Source organism: Ambystoma mexicanum, chromosome 6p (genome assembly GCF_040938575.1).
Source record: "Ambystoma mexicanum isolate Mex_15411 chromosome 6p, UKY_AmexF1_1, whole genome shotgun sequence".
NCBI classification, from domain to species: Eukaryota; Metazoa; Chordata; class Amphibia; order Caudata; family Ambystomatidae; genus Ambystoma; species Ambystoma mexicanum.
The window spans coordinates 1,193,489,343-1,193,510,209 of record NC_090935.1 but is presented as its reverse complement, the minus strand read 5'-3'; the positions used below and the strand labels follow the sequence as shown (position 1 = coordinate 1,193,510,209).

At 46.6% G+C, this 20,867-nt stretch overlaps 1 protein-coding gene across 8 annotated transcripts in view; it reads left to right on the top strand.

Annotated features, from left to right (window-relative positions):
- NMRK1 (nicotinamide riboside kinase 1) overlaps positions 1–20,867 on the top strand; it is a 665,849-nt gene that overhangs the window by 217,762 nt on the left and 427,220 nt on the right. For all 8 annotated transcript variants that reach the window (XM_069625832.1, XM_069625834.1, XM_069625835.1 and 5 more), the window contains 2 exons: positions 12,342–12,486; positions 12,565–12,636. In XM_069625832.1, the coding sequence (XP_069481933.1) occupies positions 12,342–12,486; positions 12,565–12,636 (217 nt within the window). The remainder of the gene's footprint in view (positions 1–12,341; positions 12,487–12,564; positions 12,637–20,867) is intronic.

Below are 20,867 nucleotides of genomic sequence, written 5' to 3'. Positions count from 1 at the left end.
CATTTTGGAAAGTCTCTTACAATGCCCCATGGAAAGAACTATGTGTTTAAAAAAGGAACATCCTGACAAGGTGAACTTTTTTTGAGACCAGAGGGGCCTAAGCTTGGGGAAGGGAACCCTGAGAGGCACAAAAGAGACATTTTTTGAACTTTGCAGAAGAGGCTTAGACTTGGGGAAGGGAAACCCTGAGAGACCTGACAGGAACTGTGTATTTTTGCTTGGAACTGGAAGGATTATAGCTTGGGGAAGGGATTCCCAAAGAGAACTAGAGACATTGGGACCTTTTATTGACTTGCTGCAAGAGCCCTTCATGGAAGGTTCTGAGGGAAACCCTTTTTCGGTTAAACTAGTTTTGAGACTGGCAGAACCACTACCTGAAACCAGTCTTGGTTTACATTTCTTTTTTTGAGCCACCATTTTCTTTCTTTAAGAAACCCGCTGATCACATTTTTTCTAAGAATGAGGGCAAGCATAGGTTTAGATACAGAAAGACTTTGGTTTTGGACTTACAGATATCGACGGCCCTTAGAAACATCAGTTGAGGGAACAACCCCTATAGAGTTAGGGCCAGTTAGGTATTACACCAACTCAACAAAGTTTCTAAATAAAGATTTTCAAACTGTTACTTTTGAGTCTGTGTTTCTCTTCCGACCATGCCTGCCTCACAATAGGCCGACATTTAGTGGTTTGTGCGTAGTATTGCATGACTTCTTTTCGAAATTCATAAAGGGACGCCCACAAGGCAAGTTTGTAATAATATCCCTAGTGTGACATGCACTGGACCGATGGTTCTTCGCGCGTCGAGGTCCGCAGATTGTTTTGTTTCTGACGTGAGGGAGCATGGAGTGATTGCGCGAGTTCAGGAAGTTGAAAAAAGGTGTAGGTTTTACTCTGCACCAACCACTAGATCATGGCCTATTTACAGCATGTGAATCCAAGCAGATACAACTGTCAGAAAGGCGATTACAGTAGTGTAATATTTGTCATATTGTCCATTGACCATTGACAGCCTTTGATAAATCACAGAATTTGGGTTCCTCTTATCATAAACTAGTGTACAAGCCTGTGTACACGGGCCAAAGTGCATGTTTTCATTAACACAGTAACCACTAGTGGTGACAAGAGGGAAAGCTCTGCAAATTGGACACCCGGCTATCCTAAGGCAACAGCCCTCTCTAGTCGTGACAACAGGCGACGGTACTGCATCAGGCAAACATGTGGGGACAAACGTATATTTGGCCTTTTATTATATTGTTAGATAGCACAATTCACATGGACTAGATTACAATGTCATCTCCCCATGTGCCATGCAACCCACCCCCAAAATTGTGCTGGCAGAAAGTAGGAGGCATTTTAATTCGTATACCAGCATTGTTTTAGGATTTATTTTGATAATCCTCTTTTTTAAATTACCCACGTATTTTTTTTGCAGTGATGCATAGAGCTTTCCATTAGTTTTGCCTTCTTATGCAAATGGTCACATACAACCTTCTCTGTCACTTTGAAAATGTTCGTTATTGCGCGCAGCATCTGTAGTAGGACTAAAAAAACAAAGGCCCATAATCAGTGGCCCTCATTTGGGTGAACTTTTATTAAACCTCTTTCTTCAAACTCAAAGATGAGAAATGATACACCTTTCTTCCTTATGTGACTTTCAATGCAGTCTAATCAGTGTTATACTTCTTTGGCCTCCCAGCTCTACGTAATGTTGCTTGATGGAATTAAACACACCAAGAGTACAAAAGTCAGTAATTAGATAACTGTGAGACCCTGCAGAATTCTGATGCCCACTGTCCTGGTGACGACAACTATAACACACTTGCCACATCAATTATGAGGTTCAAGTCTTTTGCTTCACTCGTTGGGGTGGATTAACACCTACAGGGTCAATAAATAATCCTATAACCGTTCCCCATTTTACAAAAATAAAATTCCATTGATGGTGCACCCCGCTGGCTATTTTCAAGTCACTCACATTTCCACATGGTCACAGCTCCCGGTTACGTGCTCTCTCTCTCCCATTTCCCTACTAAATGGAGCTGCTGCAACTCCCCCCTCATCATTGTACTCGATAATTTCGGTTTCATTAGCATACGGCTAAAGACCAGCGGCTGCCACCTTAAAATCAGGCATTCCTAATATAGCGTCTGTATAGCTCTGCAGGTCCCCTTCTGCCTTCCTCAATTTCGGCACCAAAGCCTGGCCACGTGTGTGTGCAGCACCCACAGACCTGCTCAGTGTTAGGCAGGAATTGATGTAGTAATCCTGTGGGAGACTACACAACCCTTGTCCTCTCGGTATTCGGTAACCCACCTTTTGGTATAGGCCCATACTACACAAGTTGATAGTGTGATTAAACACACAGGTTTATCTCAAGAGGGGTAAATGTGAGCTGTAGCAATGAAACCCTAAAATACAAATAGCCAAGTCCCACTTATACTCAAGGTTTTTGTTATAAATAATTATTTATTTATTTAACAATAGTTTTTAAATAAGCATTCTTTAAAAAGGGCAATATATGTAGCAATCAAATCGACTTTAAAATACTTTTCCAGAATCAACACAAAGCTAGTAGATACTCTTTAGTGATGCTTCTTACACACTTCCTACACCCTGAGGTGACTTAACTAACTAGGACAGTAATGGCATTTATATATCACGACTCACAAGTACACTTTGTAGATTCTGAGGTTTGCAGAAAGGAAATGTTAAGGGAAGAAAAAAGGTTCAACAGGTTCTCAGAGCATGTGAGCACTTTAAATCTTCCCATGAAGTCTCGATGAAAACGTTTCCCCGCAATAATAGTTAAAGCCCAATTTATCACCTATGAGGGACAGTAAGTATCAAAGTCAAATGGACTAGAACAGTCTGCAGGGATCCAGGACAGCCAAGGTCAATCGGAGCACAGTCTATCAAGCTAAGGCACTTCTTAGATAGTAAAGTCTTGCACAAAGTTAGAGAGTTTGTTGAAGAAAAATCACTTGTAGGGTCACAAGCTGTTACACTTGTGAAGGGTATAGCAGAAATCAGCTCTAGCAAAGTAGCTACTGCATGTCTCAACAGAGAAGAACAAAGCTAAAGACACTGAGGTAAGTGCCCCAAGTCAGAAGAGTACCTTTGGTTAGAAGAAGAGTGGTCCAACTCGGTCTGGTTGCAGTGATGCAGATCCTGGCTTCCTGGGCCTCAGTAATGGGGACAAGAGTGAGGACGTCTGGAGGACTCTTGCACAGCAATTCGGAGGTCAGCAGCAGCTACAGGCTCTTTTCGTATCACCGACACTTCGCTGTTTCAGCACTCGGTAAACAGCACCACCGCAGATCTTGGATACCGTTTGGGCTTCCTTCTCTCCTTCAGTCCTGCACTCTGGTGAGGGGACTCCAGCTCTCGTTGTCCTGCTTCTGGCGGGTCCTGGGGAGACTCCTGGAGCTTTTTGCCGGATCCCAGACATTGCACTCGACTACGGATTTCTCAACCCCTGGCACTCGGTTTCTGCAGCAGCAAAGAAGTACTGCCAGCTGAGGGAGATGGTCCAGTGGAGTTTGTCTCGGGGTTAGTTGGTCCCACTAACCCAAAGGAAGAAGTCGTCCCTTCCCGAGCGTCTCTTGTAGATTATAAAAAGGAATTACAGCACAGCAGCAGTGCTTCACCGGGCAATTCAATGGTCCAAGAGGATGCAGCAAGCTTTGTTCACGGTTTCTTTCCCAGTGGTCGACTCTGTCTTCAGTCCCAAAACCCTCGCCTTTTAAGCAGGTTTCTCCCATTCATGCATAGCCTAGCTGTCGCTGAAACAGCAGGGTGGCTGTCCTGAAAAGACAGCTAGCCAGCCAATCAGGACTGGGTGCATTCAGGCATTCCTAAAGACAAAGGACAGGGGAGTTTCAGGAACCTCCCTCACTTCCTGCCCTTCCAGAGGTATCAGGTAATAAAATCATGGCAAAAATGTCACCGATAAAAGAAATTGCAGTAAAAATGCTGTAGTTTGACCCGGTAAAGGTGTACCCCATTATGCCATTTAACAGGGCCGGGGGGGTTGCTTGGGTGTCCCCCGCTCCCCTTAAATGGCATAATGGGTCCGGGGATTGCGGGGATGTCCCCCGCATCCTTTACATAAAGTGGCGGCAAAACCACAGCATTTTTGCCGTGATATTTTGTATACACGGCCATTTTTGCTGCAATTTTAAGACATGGATCCCTTCCAGACACACTGGAGCCAGAGGCGGGATTTAGTATTGAAGCCCGCCAAAGGCAAAATGAACAAGGGCTCAAACCTGGCTAAGCGCGCAGACTAAAACCCAAGAAAGACCTCACAAAGAGAAAATGGCAAAAAAGACGACCAGGGCCATTTTGACAAAATGGTCACCCATGGGTGCTATACTGCAACTGAGGATTCAGCCTGCGGTAGAAAAGCACAATGGTAGGAAAATTAAACCACTGCCACCAATCATTTAAAGTAGTGAGGGTAACATAAAAAATGTTACAGGAGTAGGTAGAACAAGGGGCCACTAAGTAACCCCTCCCAGCACTCCACATACAATGATGTGTGCTGGACCTACAAAGAGAAAAGGTAAGTAAAGTCAATTTCACTTTACTATTCTTGGGAACAGTACTTCACACAAGAAAAGGTATTTAAACCTTATGAGAAATCTAAAGGATTTCTCTGTGACACTGCACTGAAGGTGCTGTGTGTCGCCATACAAAAAGTAGATGCCTATGGAGTTTGTCAGGCTCCAAAAACAAAGAAAACACATAATCCAAATCAGGTCAAAACACACGAGAGAGTGAAACAAAGGGCTCACTCACTCACTCCAGGGTTAAAATTAAAAAATCCTAAAGTCCAGAAAAAGAGCTGGAGGTCTCTAAGGTTTAAGGGAATTGGCACAAAAATGAGAATTCTCCCTAGCACTCAGACACTAGGGTGCATGTAAATACTATTACTCAGGATATTTTGCAGGATGTCGGTGTTGTATGATATTCCGCAACCTCATGACAGAATAATGGAGCTGGTGTTTGGCAGCCTTTGGGCCCATGCCTACCAAGTGACCCCGCCCCCTGGTGGGTAGCCTTGCCCTCCTTCAGAGCTAGTTTAGATTCACACATACATGAAAATATGCAACGTGAAAGTAAAGGCAGGATATCACACAACAGTGGACCTTTGTTGCATACTCCATGCCCTACATAGAGGGGCATTTTAGGCTCTGGTGGACACAGAAAGCCAGTTTTACGTTTTCCTTGCAGTGCAGCCCGCGAACCGCAACTCTGTATGTTATGTCCTTGTCTAGGTCTGTGTCTGATTCTGTGGTGTTTACTGGAGATTCCTTACAGAGCAGGCTAGGCAGGGGAGAGAGGTTTTGTGGAGATACCCCTCGTACCACCTCAAGTGGTTGCTTCTCCTTGCACCCAGAGGCTGCTATCTCTCTGTTCTGAACCTTCCTATTGACTACGTCATTCCACATTTGATTACACTCCACTTTAACATACTGTCTAGATGAAAAGGGAAAAGAACAAGTTGAAACCAATATTGAAGATGGATAGTGTTTTGCTCATATTTTCTGGATTGTGGGGTTTGGAGGAACAGAGCAACACTGTGTGTAACATAGGGTCTGAGGGCCCAAACAAAGGAGACGGAGCCCCTTGAAAGTATGACCTTTCTTTATTTCCCTCTACATGGTTCTGCCCTGGGCTGTAGTAGCCCCTCTTTTTCCTTCCTGTTCCCGGTGTCTAGTCCTTCCTCCTCGCCTTAAGGTATCCCCTCACTTAAGGTGGTTCACTCACCTTCGCTCTACAACATCTCCCCTCTGCTTATTATCTTTGTGGGATCGGTGGATTTTGCTGCTTTCTGGTGGTCGCTGCGGTATGCATCTTGGTCTTATTTTCTGTTCCCTATCTTCCATTCCATCCCAAAATGTGTGTGCCAACTTGAAAACCCTCTCCGAGACCATTTCTTCCTTTTGGGGCCCTCTGCCAGCGTTCTCCACTCTGGTGGCCACTCACTGTGTTCCTCTTTCACTTTGGTAGCGCCGGTCATGTCTTCCTTACTCTTCGGTAAATTCTTACTTCTCTCCTTCTGTTGCTCTCCCCTGTTCCTCACACCTTCTCTGGAACAGCATCTCGCCTCATCCTCCTAAATATTAGAAAATCAGGCACCACCTTCCTTTCAAAACCACCAATCATCTCTTAACCACTCTTGTCTTCTCTAAACTGGACGACTTTGCCGGTATCCTCTTTGGTCTCCCCAACTGTGATTTCTGTTCTCTCAGCAAGACCATTAACTTCTCTACCAGGACTCTTTAAACTCCCTCACTTCACACTTACTTCGCCATACCATCACCAGCCTGGCTGGCTGTTGATAAGAAACAATGCCAGATTTAAATTTCTTCTCCTGGTTCACAAATCTACTCCTGTAAGGAATCACCTTATCGATCCTCCTCTATTGAACGCTATATGCCTTCTCGTAATCTCTGCTCTGCCTCGACAGCCTTTGTGGCTCCTCGCCCTCCTTGAGCTTCCTCTTGCTTCTGCCCTTTCTCTCTTCTTGCTCCACTTGCATGGAATTCTCTTTACCCGGATATCCGAGAAACAGTCCACATGGATTTGTTCAAAACCAAACGAAAAGCCTACCTCCTCACCTCTGAGTTAACCTCTTAACATACCTCTCCTCTGCCTGCTAGCTAAAATGTTTCCCTCCCCTCTAACTTGCCTCTGTCTCTCACTTCCCCTGCCTCCATTCTAGTACTTCACACATTATGGTCATGTCCGGAGCAAAGGACTATAACGCCTACCTGCACTTGAAAAGATCTGATGTTGGTTGTCCTTAATCTATGTATGTCCACTTATGTATTGCCCCAGGTGACTGTTCCAGTTACCGTCAAATCTGATTTCTTATCTATTGTACATTCTTTTGTGATCAAAAGAGCATTGTTCCTGTTGTATACAAATAAATATTAAACATTAAACAAATAAATATCTTTCCTGGGCCTGAGATGTTCCTGTTTCTGCCGTAAAATCAATTTTTCTTGATGTCTTCAATTCATCCTTTGCTTTGCTCACTGGTGTGGTTCCCGCTTGATGCACTTATGCCGTATTCACTTTGGCAATTGCTTCTCTGCGACCCATCCCTTCTGCTACTTTCTTTGCAAGCTCTATAAGTCCACCTTTTGTTATTTCTTCCAGTGCTCTTTGCTAACTTTGCCTCTGAACCTTCTTGGTGTTTGCTTTCTTTCCTTTGCGTTGGCTGTCTGTAGTCTCCTCTTTTGACCCTGTTTTTGGCTTTCTCTTCTTGCGTCGGCTCTCTTCGACATGGATGAATGCTGGTGGTGGTGTCTAGATGGCAGGCCACCTTTGTTCCTGGATGTTGATGGCAGAGTTTCCTCTGTTCCTCGCTGTCAGAGGTGCCATTGTTTCTTGGAGGGCAAAGGTTGTTTATCCCGGATGGAAGAAGTACCTTTTCCTCTGGAGGGCTGACATTGCTTTTCTTACGTATAATTTCCTTACGATCTATATTCTGGCTGTGTACTTTTTCAGTGTCTCTGCCATTTCAGAGGGATGTAAAGTCTGCATGGTCTTTGCACACACCCCTACCCCTCCCATTTTCTTTTTTTTGGTGTTTTTCTCTCCTAGCATCCTAGACGAACCTTAATTGGCCATGTTGGACTAGCCTGCAGGCATGCCACTCTACTTGTCGTGTTGCAGAATTGGGGCAGACTGCCGTCTCATTTGTAGGAACTTTCTCTTGCCCTCTAGCACGGTGGAGGACTACCATCTTTGTCCCTCTTCCGAGGCCGGGATCAGCTGTTTACTTGGGTGGGTTGTCCTCTTTATGTTCTGCAGGGCCCGGGATCGGCAACTAAAGCGGGCATCTCGCCTGTCCAATGTTACATTGGAGCCAGGACCAGCTTCTTGATCATGCGGATTGCCCTTCTTTTTGTCTAAGGGCGGGAGCGGCTGCTCAACTGGGCTGATTGCCTTTCTTTTCCTGAAGTCGGGATAGGCTGTTCCACCAGGCGGATTGCCCCCCTTTTATTATTCTGGGCCTGTTTCTACTTCTTGACTGGGCGGATTGCCCTCCTTCTTTCCTGAAGGCGGATGAGCTGTGTAACTGCACAGATTTCCCATGGGCCCCCAGAGGTGGAAGGCCCAGAGGCATAAGGTGGGAGGTGGGATTGCAGGGGTACGCACCCCTCACCAGGGGTTATGGGCAGCAATTGGTGCTTGTCCATTTGCACATAGGTGTTCAGGTAGGGCCACCCAGACTCTTGGGCGCCCTAGCAGGCTGAAGGTGGCAGAGACAAGTGACAACCACCTGTCAAACAGATGGTCCCTGCCCCTGACAGCTACATCAAAGGTCCCCCTCCCCTCCCGATGGAAGGGAGGACACAGGGCCTTTGATGTAACGATGGGGGCTACCTGCCCTCAGGCCCTTTTGGGGACTATAACTGAGGCCAAGTTATCCCCTCCATTGTTCCCTTTCCAGTGGCACTGGCGTTCTGTCCACTCAAGACTGACACGCTGCAGAAAAACGAAATAAAAACCTCCCTCCCTCCAACATAGATGTAATCATTCTGTTGTGTTCAAAATATGAAACGGATCTGGATTTAAGAAAGAAGTTGGTAGTTTCTATGCCCTTCTGGGGTAAGTAGTGCTAGGTGTAGGTAGCACCAATAAGAAATACACAATACGACAGTTAATGCTGGGATAATGGTAAAAAAGGTAAAAACAAGCACCACTAGAGAAGTCTAATCACAAATATAAAGAAAGGAAACTACTAATGCCTCGGCTATATAAAAAACTGAAATATGATGGTTAAAATGAAAGAAGCAAAAGGAAAATTAAATAAGGCTACCTCTAATTGAGGCTTAAATATGGAAAAGGATAAAAGACCTAAAAATGCAAACACCTCATAAAGAGGCAATATAAAAATTAAACATGCGGTACAAAAGGACGCTGGTTGCCTAATCGAGAAAGGCAACATACAACTTAAACACGGAATGGATAAAGGATAAACCCAAAGAAGATCCAAGCCTGACAAGAGGCAATGGAAAAAAAGGGAAATATGCCACACAAAAGCAGGAAACAAATGGCGGAAGTTAATCCGGACACAGCTCAACGCCGGGTCTTTAGAGAGTCGCAAGCTTTGGTATGAGGGGTGGCAGTGATCAGCCTCAAGTTGGCCCTACGGTGGAGTAGGGATCCTCTCACCTGATCCCTTATTCCCCAAAATTGTTTTGTTTTATCATTGTTTTTGTTTGGTTGGTTTTCTTTACACATAGCTCTTTACACAATAAAGCTTGTGGCCAAGGTTTTTCCACCTTATCTTGTTACCTGGTCTCATGATTATGATACGGGTGCGAGGGGGCATGTTGTAGTTATTGTATTACTCCATCCTGTCACTCACCTGCACCGCTTCCCTGCACTAAAACACTTTCAGGCTTATGCCCTGATGCTGCTCATGCGGCGGACTGTCATATGTGTGGGCGGATTGTCTTTCTCTTTACTTTCCTTAATTTCGGGTGGACTGCCCTGAGGCTCCTCATGCAGCTGACTGCCGTTGCAGTGGGCGGATTATCGTTCCTCTTCTCGGGCAGCCTGCCTTTCTTAACTTTGGGCTTAGTGCCCTTTCATCATCTCCAGGGGCCGGGACCAGTCATTTACTTGGGCGGATCGCCCTTTTTCCTTGTATGGGCCGTATTATCTGCTGGGTGGCGGATTACCACCACTGTCTCAGGAAGCACGCTGCTATCGTGTTCTGTATATATTCTGCTTTCTCTGGGGTGGGTCAGTTACCTCGCCTTTGCCAGTTATTTTGTCCTTGTTTTCTGGATTGCGGGTGTGGAGGAACAGAGCAACGCTGTGTGAAGCATAGGAGACGGAGCCACTTGAAAGTATGACCTTTCTTTATTCCCCTCTACATGGTTCTGCCCCAGGCTCTAGTGGCCACTCCTCTTCCTCTCCTGTTCCCGGTGTCAAGTCCTTTGTCCTCTTCTTAAGGTAGCCCCTTGCTCAATGTGGTTCACTCACTTTCACTGTACAACAGATTGGAAAAAAGGTTTTCACTACCAACTAAGGGTAGCCTATTTGGCAGCACTCTGCAAGTCATAGCCCTGCTGGTGCGGAGCAGAATAATTCTGGAAGCTTCCTCCCAGAGCCAATCTCTATGCCTTTCCTGTGCACATTATCTAAACTCTACGACTTGGGTTCACATCACCCCAGAGATTGAAGGTCAGGGTTAGGCCGAGAGAAATTCCTACTGTGCTTAAGGGTATACCAGCTTAAACATTCATCCCTCGTCTAATATGCATACTGTGAGGGTTGACACCCCTGGAAGGGTCCCTCAGTTACCTTCCAGTCTCAGGGGGGTATAAAGCACCACAGGACAGTTCTTTCTTGTCTTTGGCAGTCACTACCAAAGATTAGTCTCCTGCTTGGTTTCTGTAACGGTGATTCCACCCTCGCCCATTACCCTAGGGGATGCTTTATCAACTGGTACAGGCAGGATTCCCCCACCCAGCCTGAGTCCTTTTCGGGGTTCAGTTATTGTCACCCTTCAGCCAAAGGAACCTTACAACAACTGCAGGCTCTTCCCTGGCTCTCAGTATTACTTATCTCCTCCATGCTCCAGGCTTCACTCGCTCTGTCTAATCTCTGGTGGTCTCAGGGCTAACGTTAGGATCTGGGTTATATTTCCCCAGAAGGCTAGTCGGAATGCTGGTTTTCTTGAATGAGTGCAGGTTCTTTTCACTACACTGCCTCAGACGTTGCATGTGTCCTGGGGACTAGGATAGCTAGCTGAGCACCTTCTCTGCTCTCCTCCTACTGTCCTGATAAGTTTGCTCAGTGTGTGATATCAACGCTGGTAAGTCATTTCAAAGTTCGTCAGAGTCTTCTGTACGTGAAAGAAATGCTTGCTTTCGATGAAATTGCAACTTTTTATCACTCACGATTGGAAACTATGGCAGTATATGGTGGATTGGTAAAATTGTGTCCCACGCAAGTGGAAATGCTGCTGGTGAACAATGAACTGCCAACATTTGGTCACTCGTGGGAGCACGAATCGCAGGAAAACGTGTCTGGGCCTTTGAAGCGGGAATCTCAGATAACACAGAACATGTGGCATCACCAATGACCTAATCAATAGCATCACTGTGGCCATGCCCTGTAGGCATGGTCTACGTCCTCAAGCCATGCCTAATGTCCAGTATCTAGGACACTGTACCCACAGGACATGGCCAGTGCTGTACCATCCCCAAGTGCAGGCCCATTGTACCACGGTGGGCATGCAACATTTCCCTGTGGGTATGACAAACTGGTTGGCCTGTGGCCATGTCCGAATTCAAGTACCCTTGCAGACAGTACCCACCGCCATGACCTCTGGTCATGCCCTGTGAACACTAATTGTCACACTGGTATTCACAGTGCATGTCTTGTGGCCAGGGACTTTGTGTAAAGCAAAGTGGGCATGGTCTGTAACCTAACCCCATATGCAGGTCCCCTATCCACAGTACCAACTGGGTATGGTCTAAAGCCATGCTTTAGGCCCTACCCAGACTGCACGGAGGACATGCACATCACACCAACAAAAGGGTATGGATGATGACAAGGCCCCAACCTCAGTACCGATAGTGCATTAATTGTGCCCATTATCCGTAATACTGCACATGAGGAGCGGCCCTTGGACATGCCCTCAGAGTGGCCAGTCATTGTGTGTCCTGATAACCGGGCATGGCTGCAAACCTTTACAATCTAGTTATGATGCAAGGCATTTACCAACTGAGAGTGATACCTGTGTCAACTGTTAATGCTCTCTTTCCAAGTGACTCCCTCCTCTATCCGCCCTCTCTTCCATACCCATTTCGCTTGCCGCACCTAACATATAACAAATGAGCACAATAAAAACCCTGACCCAAATTAATAGGATTGGTATTGGTTTAGTGTAGAAGTGAGTTTGGTCATATCAGCAAAAGAAATGATGGCAGAAGATATTATGGCAGGATTTTTCGGAATCCGTAGAAAAAAACGAATGCAAAAAAAACGAAATTACCGATTTATTTTTACTGAAAATTGTAGGTATTTTAGTATATGTATAGTAAATGATAGGCGGGGTTGGGGTAAGGGTATATGTTAGGGTAGCGGGGATGGGAGACGGGTGCGGGAGTGCTCCTTCGACATTATAAAAAATTTAAAAAAGTTTAAAAAGCAAAAAGTTATTTTAGTTTTTCTGGCAAATAAATAAGGTCATTTCTCCATTCGTTTTTTTCCCGAAATGTTCAAGGATATCCTTAGTTTTGAATGGAGTATGTTTATGCATACGTTTTAAAATGAAAATCCCTTTAATTCCTTCATCACAGTCCTTGACGCCCTGAATATGGAAACGATGATGGCAAGGGTGCATTCCTGCATAAACAATCCGAGAGACCTTTTAAATTCAGCCCAAGAAAGCGGGAAAGACGTTTGCTTTTTAATTGTTGAAGGTTTCCTTCTCTACAACTACAAGTAAGCAACACACGTTTATTAAAGTTAATTGCATGTTGCCCGAGTGTTCACATGACTAAATGAGTGTTATTTTCATAGGCCCCTTAATGATGTGTTCAGCAGAAGATATTTTCTGACTGTTCCATACGAAGAATGTGAACGGAGAAGAAGGTAAGCATGGTGTGCATTTGTTCCACTGAAATAAGATGTTTGCAGAGTGCATTTTACAAGAATTGCATGGTTGTCTCGTGCCTTGGTGGTCAGTGATCAGAGAAGGCTGTGCTGCAACCACATGCCCACCTCTGCCATAGACATTGCTGTGTATAACATTGCATTGCAAATTAAAGAACACATTTGGGCTGATTGCCTCCTGTGGAGATGTCAGGTCATAGATTTTAGCAACTCAGCTGATCATCCATTAAATGTCAATAAAACACTATCAAGTTGTTGGGTAACAATAACGGCCATTATTTGCGTAGCAAGAACCGCTACAGATTGCGGGTTCATTTTATATTATTATTCCAGAGTTGCAGACATAAGACAACACTGTGGTGAACCTTACAGATACTATTGCTGACGGGGTTCATGTTGTCAGCTCTGCTGTCGCTGCTGTAGCATTAAATTGTGTCTGCCCCATTTTAGGTAACTGGAAATTGAAGATGAGGCTTAACTCCTGAGCTGGCATAAATACATTTTAGCGTGGGATGTATGGCTGCTGTTTGCAAAAAAAAAAGCAAAGTTGCTAATAACAACAAAGGTTTTGCCTTGCATGTGAATTTAATATGGGTTTTCAGGTAAACTTACTTAATACAAAACATCAGTCTCGGTTTACTTAATTCAGAGATTTGGTTCAAGTCTTCCGAATTCGGGTTGATCTATCTTTCTCTGATCGTAAAGTTGTCCTTATAGATGAATATTTAATGTCCTGCTGGGTACTCCTTGAAATCATTTTTTGGGTAAGATCGTGTTAATAAAATAGTAACTTGTGAACTCTTGGGCCTTCATTAAAGTGGTGGTTTCTTGCCCTCTACACGTGTTTCACCACTCAGGTTGGTTGCCTCATCAGGAGGGATTATGTAGTTAGTTTCTCTAGGTTTAGCCAGTTTCAGGTAAAAAGGATTTTTAAATTTAGCAATTGTGGGGTCTGTTGAAAAAAAGGAATTGATGCATTTGTGAGATCCTGTATTGTAAAGATAACCTAGTTGGCGGATAGATAAAGAAATAAGTGGTGCCAAACTTACCCACAGATTTTTTCAGATAGAGTGGAAAAGTGGGAACCCCCTGGTAAGGTGGTTAATCCTATAAACAATTAAACCAGATTACTGGTTTCAAACAATTAAACCAGATTACTGGTTTTAAATATGGAACTGTTTTGCAAGGTGTAAGTTGAAGACCTTACAAAAAATTGGATGTTAAAGGAAATTTAATGTAGCCCCTGTGTGAGGTCTGCTGAGAAATAGCTAGAGGCTTAAGGTGTGACAGGGGAGTCTTACCTTGAGGTTTGCTGTGCCACTAAATTCAATTGTTTCAGCTTGGCAAACGAGTATAGATCCTGGTGGATACTGCGTTGTGTTCAAAGCTGGCAAATATGCTGGCCGCGTGTAACATCGAGCATGCGCCGCATGCGTGGTGACGTCACTGGGACTACGCATTGACATCACTGGGCATGCGCGGGATTCGGCCATAATGGGAGAAGATAAGTTAAACAGAGGTGGAAAAAAAAAGGGGGTGGGGGGAATTTAAGTGAGTGAAATTGAAGAAATGAAGTCATCATAGTAGGAGAGATACAGAGGGCAGTTTGAAAAGGTTGGATTGTTAAGTATGAAGTTCAAGTGTTCAATAGAAGGGAATCATTGATGAAGTTTTTAAGGGTCACAGGCAAACGGTTTGGGCCTGATCCTGGATGACCACTGGCATTTGTGAGCTAGTAGAGAGTAAATGTAGAAAACATGGGAAGTGAGAAAAGGGTGAAGTGAATGGTTGAGCAAAGTATTGGTAGCAGTATGAGAACTGATATGTATACGAGGTTTTAAAGAAAATGGTGTAGTTCATTGATCTGATTGAGACCAGAGAAGCATGTGTCCATGGAATGTATCCATTTTTCTTCTCTATGGCGTAGAAGTTGTTCTTGGTTGCCTCCTCTTAGTGGGTTATTTATTTTTTTGCAGTCCCGTACATTTTAGTAGTGCTGGGTTGCAATCCGGATATTAAAAAATGGGCTGCTAGTGGATATCTGATGTCTTTACTCCTAATACTTCAGAAATGTTATACTATTCTTGTTTTCATTTTTCGTATGGTGCTGCCAATGCTTGTACATGGACATTGGCTTCCATATATAACAACGTTGGTGTTACAGTTAACACATCGTTTGATGCTTATCTCAGTACCATTGGGTAAATTGATGTTTTTGAGTTTGTTCATCATGTTGGGGCAAATCTTGCAACAACCACATTTATGTGGCCTCAGGCCTGTTCCAGGATGCTTCCACTGTTTGAGGTGTCTCTTTCGTTTTCATGCATCTGGAGCTTCACTGATTTTTGATGGTTTTGGCTTTTTGAAATGTGTTGGATGGTTTGGGATCAATGTGGTTTTTGATGTGATTGTCCAATTGTAGGATATTCCAATGTTTTGCTAGTTTTTGTTGCGTACCCGATTTTCGAGGTCATAGTACCCTACGTGTTCATCGCATACACATTTTTTGTGTTGCTGGGTGATGTTTTTACTTCACACGTGGGCTACCAAGGGGTCGCGTCCACGTTAATTTTTGTTTTTGGGTGGCTGTGCGTTACGCAACCTGTTATTTTTTTCACCAGGGGTTACATAGAGCCTTGCTGGAGCACAGTGGTACGTATTCCATCACGTACCCTGCCCCCTCACTCCAATTGCCCAGGACAATTGATAGCTGCACCTTCCATTGCGCTAATCCATCAGTGCCATTACTGGGAGGGCAACAAGAGGGAAGGGAGGCAAAGGTGGGTGACCTGGTGGAGGTGGCTGAGGTGGCCAAGGTGTCCGAGGTGTCCAGGCCCGTGCAGGGAGAGCTATGCCCCCCACCCAACAGGATCAGGGAGATGCAGCTGATGCTGGCGTCTTCAGCACCCGGGGTGCCATCCTGCGGTGTCATCTGCTGTCCGGAGCAGCCAGGGTGTGGAAGCTGCAGGGGCAGCTGTCGCTACCACCTCCCAGGCTTAGAGTCACCCAGTCAGGACTGTAGTGGTCCCGGCCCACACCCAAGGTGACTCTGTGGCTGATTTCCATCTCCCTAAGGCCAAGGGACTTGAGGTGCAGGCTACTGGCACCAGCACTGAGTGTCACAGACCAGCGGTGTCATCTGATGTCCGGAGCAGTCAGGGTGTGGAAGTTGCAGGGGCAGCTGTGGCTACCACCCCCCAGGCTCAGGGTCACCCAGCCAGGACTGTAGTGGTCCCGGCCCAGGCCCAGAGTGACTCAGGGGCAGATGTCCTTGTCTGTAAGGGCAAGAGACGTGCGGGGAAGGGTACTGGCACCAGCACCCTGGTACGGATACCTGCAAGCCAGCCTACTGTCGTCCCATCAGTGGCTGATGCTATGTCTCACTCCACCAGTGCTCCAGCCCTTACTGGCCCAAGTGGTCCCAGCCACTCTGCATGACCTTGCAAGAAGCAAAAGCGTGCAGTAGTGGGACAGGCTCCAACCCCAGCCACAGCACAGGAGCCCCACATGTCGAGGAAGAATAGCTTCTGTAATGAGGAACTCGACATCCTCGTGGACTACATGTTGGAGCACAAACGTGACATGCTTGTGCGGGCAGAGAGCACACATGCCTTTTCAGCGTATGGGCCACTGGCAGCACGTCACGGATCGTATTAACGCCATGGGCCATGAGAGGCGCACAGCTCGGGAGGTAATCAAATGTTGGAATGACCTCCGACGCAGAGCCAAAAATAAACTGGGTGCTGCCTACTCCTCTACTCTGGTGACTGGAGGTGGGACACAGCCAGAGAACGAGGAAGTCACCCCACATGAGGAGATTGTCAGTGATTTCATTGATGTGGAGCAGATCCAAGGCATGGGAGACCTGCCAATTTATGATGATATGTCCGGTGAGTGGTGATGCGTGTGTGTTGGGGACATGTGTATGATGCCTGGATGAAGTGTCATGATAGTTTAGCAGTTATGCCTACATTTACCTGACTGCCATGGGTTGACCATGTCATGGTGGACTGGCATGTGCTTGTTGTCATGCAGACTGCATACGGACGATGTGCTGCACACCGAGCCAAACCTCATCACCACTCCTGCACACTCATTCCATGTCACTCTCTGCCTAGCGTCTCTTGGCCCTCTTCCAGCTTCAACCTGTTATGGCGTATTGCCTGTGATGATCTTCCTATGCACACTCGCATTCTCTCATCACAACTCTTGACGTCTCTGACAGGTCACCCTGCCAGATGTACCTCCTCAGAGGTATTCTACCTTTCAGCTCCTTCCCCCAGCAGCACACTGTATCCAGGGGACATTGCATTCCTATGCTGGCCTACAGCGACAGAACTATACAGAAATGTCTGTGCTTCTACTGTCTTCCCTCTGCAACTCACCCAGGACTGGACTGTGTGAATGGACTGTTTGTTTTGGGGCCAGGTATCTCCCTAGGTCTCTGGTGATGGCACTTGCTCCCAGCCACCACCCACACTTGGGGGGTATTCACTATATCCCTCCAACCCAATGACAACACTTTACACCTGATTCATGAACTTGCCCGTACACTGCCATCAGCCCGCAACTTTGCATTTCCCGGTTGTGTAGTTCTATTGCACGTTGAGCACGTTCCCATGTACTGCAATGCCCCCTCCCACCTCCAAACCCAGGTCTCCACTTCTACATGTCTATTCACTTGCGTTATGTCATTGTGACCTGGTCTCATGGAATCGATGTGCCTGCCTTTACTCTGTTCCACCACTCTAGCATCGTAACACTGTGTGACACTTGTTTTTTTGGTAATTGTTATCATGTCATGTCACAAGCTTTGTACATGGATCAGGGACAGTAGGCATTAACTTACATCTTATGCTGTTTGACAGTTCAGGCATGGACATGCAACTGGCATCTTTGTATTTGCATCAGTGATGCTGGTAACTCAACTATGCCTGTTTGATGCTTGTGTGTGAAGCAGGTGCTATGCACCATGCACTACATGTGATGTGGTGCCCTTTGACACACATCCATGTCTGCTTTCATGTTACCCTTGACTTCCATTCACAATGCGTACGTGGCAGAGTTTGTGACCTCACTGACAGGGCAGGTTGATGTGTTGCATGACTACACTGTGACACCTCTGTGTGTGGGCTATGCTCCTTACAAGTGTCTTCATGTATTTTTCTGTCCATGTGCAGGTGATGAGGCACTGGATGCAGAGGACGAGGTGGAGGAGGTGCAGGAGAGTGGGCCACAACCAGTCACCAGTGGAGGACGTGGTGTGGTAGCCCATGAAGATCCACTAGAGCTACAGTCCATCCTGACCATTACTCACTCTGACTCCGCCTCTGAGGAAGCCTATGGCTCTGGTGATGAATCGGACATGGATTCCTTGGTACTGTCGCAGGTGAGTGATTCAACTGTGGGTGTTGGCCTATCCCAAACATCTGCAGTGTGGGATGACCCCTCACAGGGCCAGTCAGTGTTGGAACATCGGTCTGTGGTGGTTACAGGTGCGACGCCATGCTCCAAAGTGTTGGCTCCTGTACCTGGGACAGCTGTTCAAGGGAGGAATGCAGTCCGGCAGTCCCAGACTGCGCCAGCACATTAAGGGCCAGGTTTCCTTGGGCCCAGCAGGCGTGGGGCCCGCCGCCGCGGTGGCCATGTACAACAGGCGATAATGTGTGGGAGCAATCCATGTATTCAGTTGCACAGCAACAGGGGGCTTCATATGAAATGTTGGCTCAGGGCATGGGTAGGGTGGCCAATTTATTCTCCCCCCAGAAAGACAGATTGAGCTCCAGCAGCAGGCAGTGCGGTCCACATGCCGCTCACACATGCTCCAGATGCAGGCCAGCAACAGGTGCCGACGGGCAGAACTGTGGTCTCTGCGCAAAGCCAACATCAACACTTGTGGGTGTTGAGGTGCACCCTGTCCCTCCACCCTCCTGGGTTCCCCCCGTCTACCATGGGCATTTTTCATTTTTCTTTTATCATTTATTGTCTATTGTTCATTTATGTGACCGTGTGTTCCATTGTGTGGCCTCTGAGGGCATCCACTGTAGGTTCCAGCTGGGCCCATATAGGTTTTTCTCAAGTTGGTACACTCCTTGTTTGTGCCTTAGGGTCTGGACACATATGTGATTCCTGCTTCCCCTTTCCATGGGCTTGCAAGGAGTGCAGCGTGTGAAAGTAACTTACACAGAGGCATTGAGGTTCTGTTCTGTGGGCAGTCTCAAGTCCAACCTGTGTATACACCCCTAGTGGGATTCATGATTGTTTGTCCAGTGCATGGTTCCATCCCTTTTTGTTTTGACATTGGGATCCATCATGTTTTCATGTTACATATTGATGTCTTAGCTTGCCGGTCTCCATTGTTGTTGGCCTTCCTGCTGTATGCACTTCCCTGCCCCCTTTAGTTGGCAGGGACACACTACCAATAGAAGAGTGCAACGGGGTTGTTGGGGCACATTAAGGCACTTCTGGTGTTCTGATTGGTGATGATCACACATATTCGCTGTTGGGTCTGGTGTTTCTGTTATGTTATACTGCCCAATTCATGTTCCAGTGTACATGATTGTTTTGATGTGTGTGAGTGAGTTATTTCAGTACTAGTTCCATTTTTCGTTGGACGCTTTCTGACAATACTGTTGTGTGTTGCCCATTAATGTGTCACTTTTGACGTTGCTTAGCATGGCATGTTGTGGCAACCGGGTGACATGGTTTTTGGGAGGGTTTAGGTGACATGCCGGCATTTGGATGTGTATATTTGCGTTGGGTTGGTGGCATGCTGCATCTTTCATGTGTGCCTTTTGTGCACACCAGATTAGGTTAGTTTAAGTTCTAAGGGATGCACATAGTAGCACTTCCAAGGACAGAGTCTATGGGTGGTAAAGTTGGGACAGATGATTGTCCCTTTGTCATCGTCGATTGTCACCTGTAATGTGCCAGGCCTGTGTGCACTCTGCAGGGTTTGGATTTTAGGTGAAGAATTGTGCCACAAGCTGCCTCGCCATGTGCCCTTTCCCCTCCCATGCGCAGTGGGCGTGCATGTGGTTGGGGTTGTGGGGGCACCACCATGTCCACCGGTACGCCCCGCCGTGTTGCTTCGTTGTGCAGGACACATGCTGTCACAATGATCCTGCACACTACTGGTGGTGCATATAGGAGCACTCCACCAGAGTGGTCAAGGGAGCGGAAGCGTGACTTTAGCACTCTGAATGTATGCTCCACTATGCCCCTAGTTGCAATATGTGCTGCATTGTATCTTACCTGGGGTGGTGTGGTGGGGTTCCGTATTGGCGTCATGTAGGTGCTCAGTGGGTAGGCACTGTCCCCTGTGGAGGTGAGATGGTTTGTTAGTGGTGTGCTTTAGTCTGTGTGAGGCATGCATTAATTTTCAGGGCCATTTGTACTCACCAATGAGCCATGTGTTGCCATGCCTCCCAGCTTCCAGGGCCTGGTGTAGGGGTGACATTCTGTATATGAAACTATCATGGGGGGACCCTGGATAGTTAGCATATACAGAGGTAATGATTCCCTTGGCATCACATACAACTTGCACGTTGATGGAATGCCAGTGCTTGCGATTCCAATAGATGTGCTCAGTGGCCCTAGGTGGATGTAGGGCCACATGTGTGCAATCAATGGCACCAAGCACTTTAGGGAAGTGCACCACCACGTAAAAGTCCTGGACCACGGCCTGCCTTTCTGTGGGTGTTCTGGGCATGTATATGTGCCTGTGGACTCAGGGTCGTGCAGTCCTGATTGCCAACACCTGGTGTAGGCAGCGCGACAAGATGGCCTGTGAAACGCCCCCGACTATGGCAGTTGTCCGCTGAAATGCAGTACATTGAGCACCTTTTCCAAGGGGCTCAGTGCTTAGGAGCACAGGGTGGGTGTTGTGAGGCCATCTTCCCACTCCCTGACCAGTATGATATGAGGTGGGAACCTATATCTCCCATAGACCTGGTCATTAGGCACCCCAAAAAGGCTGGTCCTGGGTAAAATAGTGTGTGCCCTGGCTATCCTCCTCCTCCTGCAGTGTCCAGCGATCACTGATGTGATAAATGGCATATTCATCGTAGCTGTATATGCGCGTTTGTGCTTTGCGTGTCTATTTATGCATTGTACTTGTGCGAGGTGACGCTTACGCCAGCTTTCGCTTGGCGGACGTCTTTCAGGATTAGCGTGTCTTTTCCCGCGTGCCGGTGGGCACTGTTTGATTC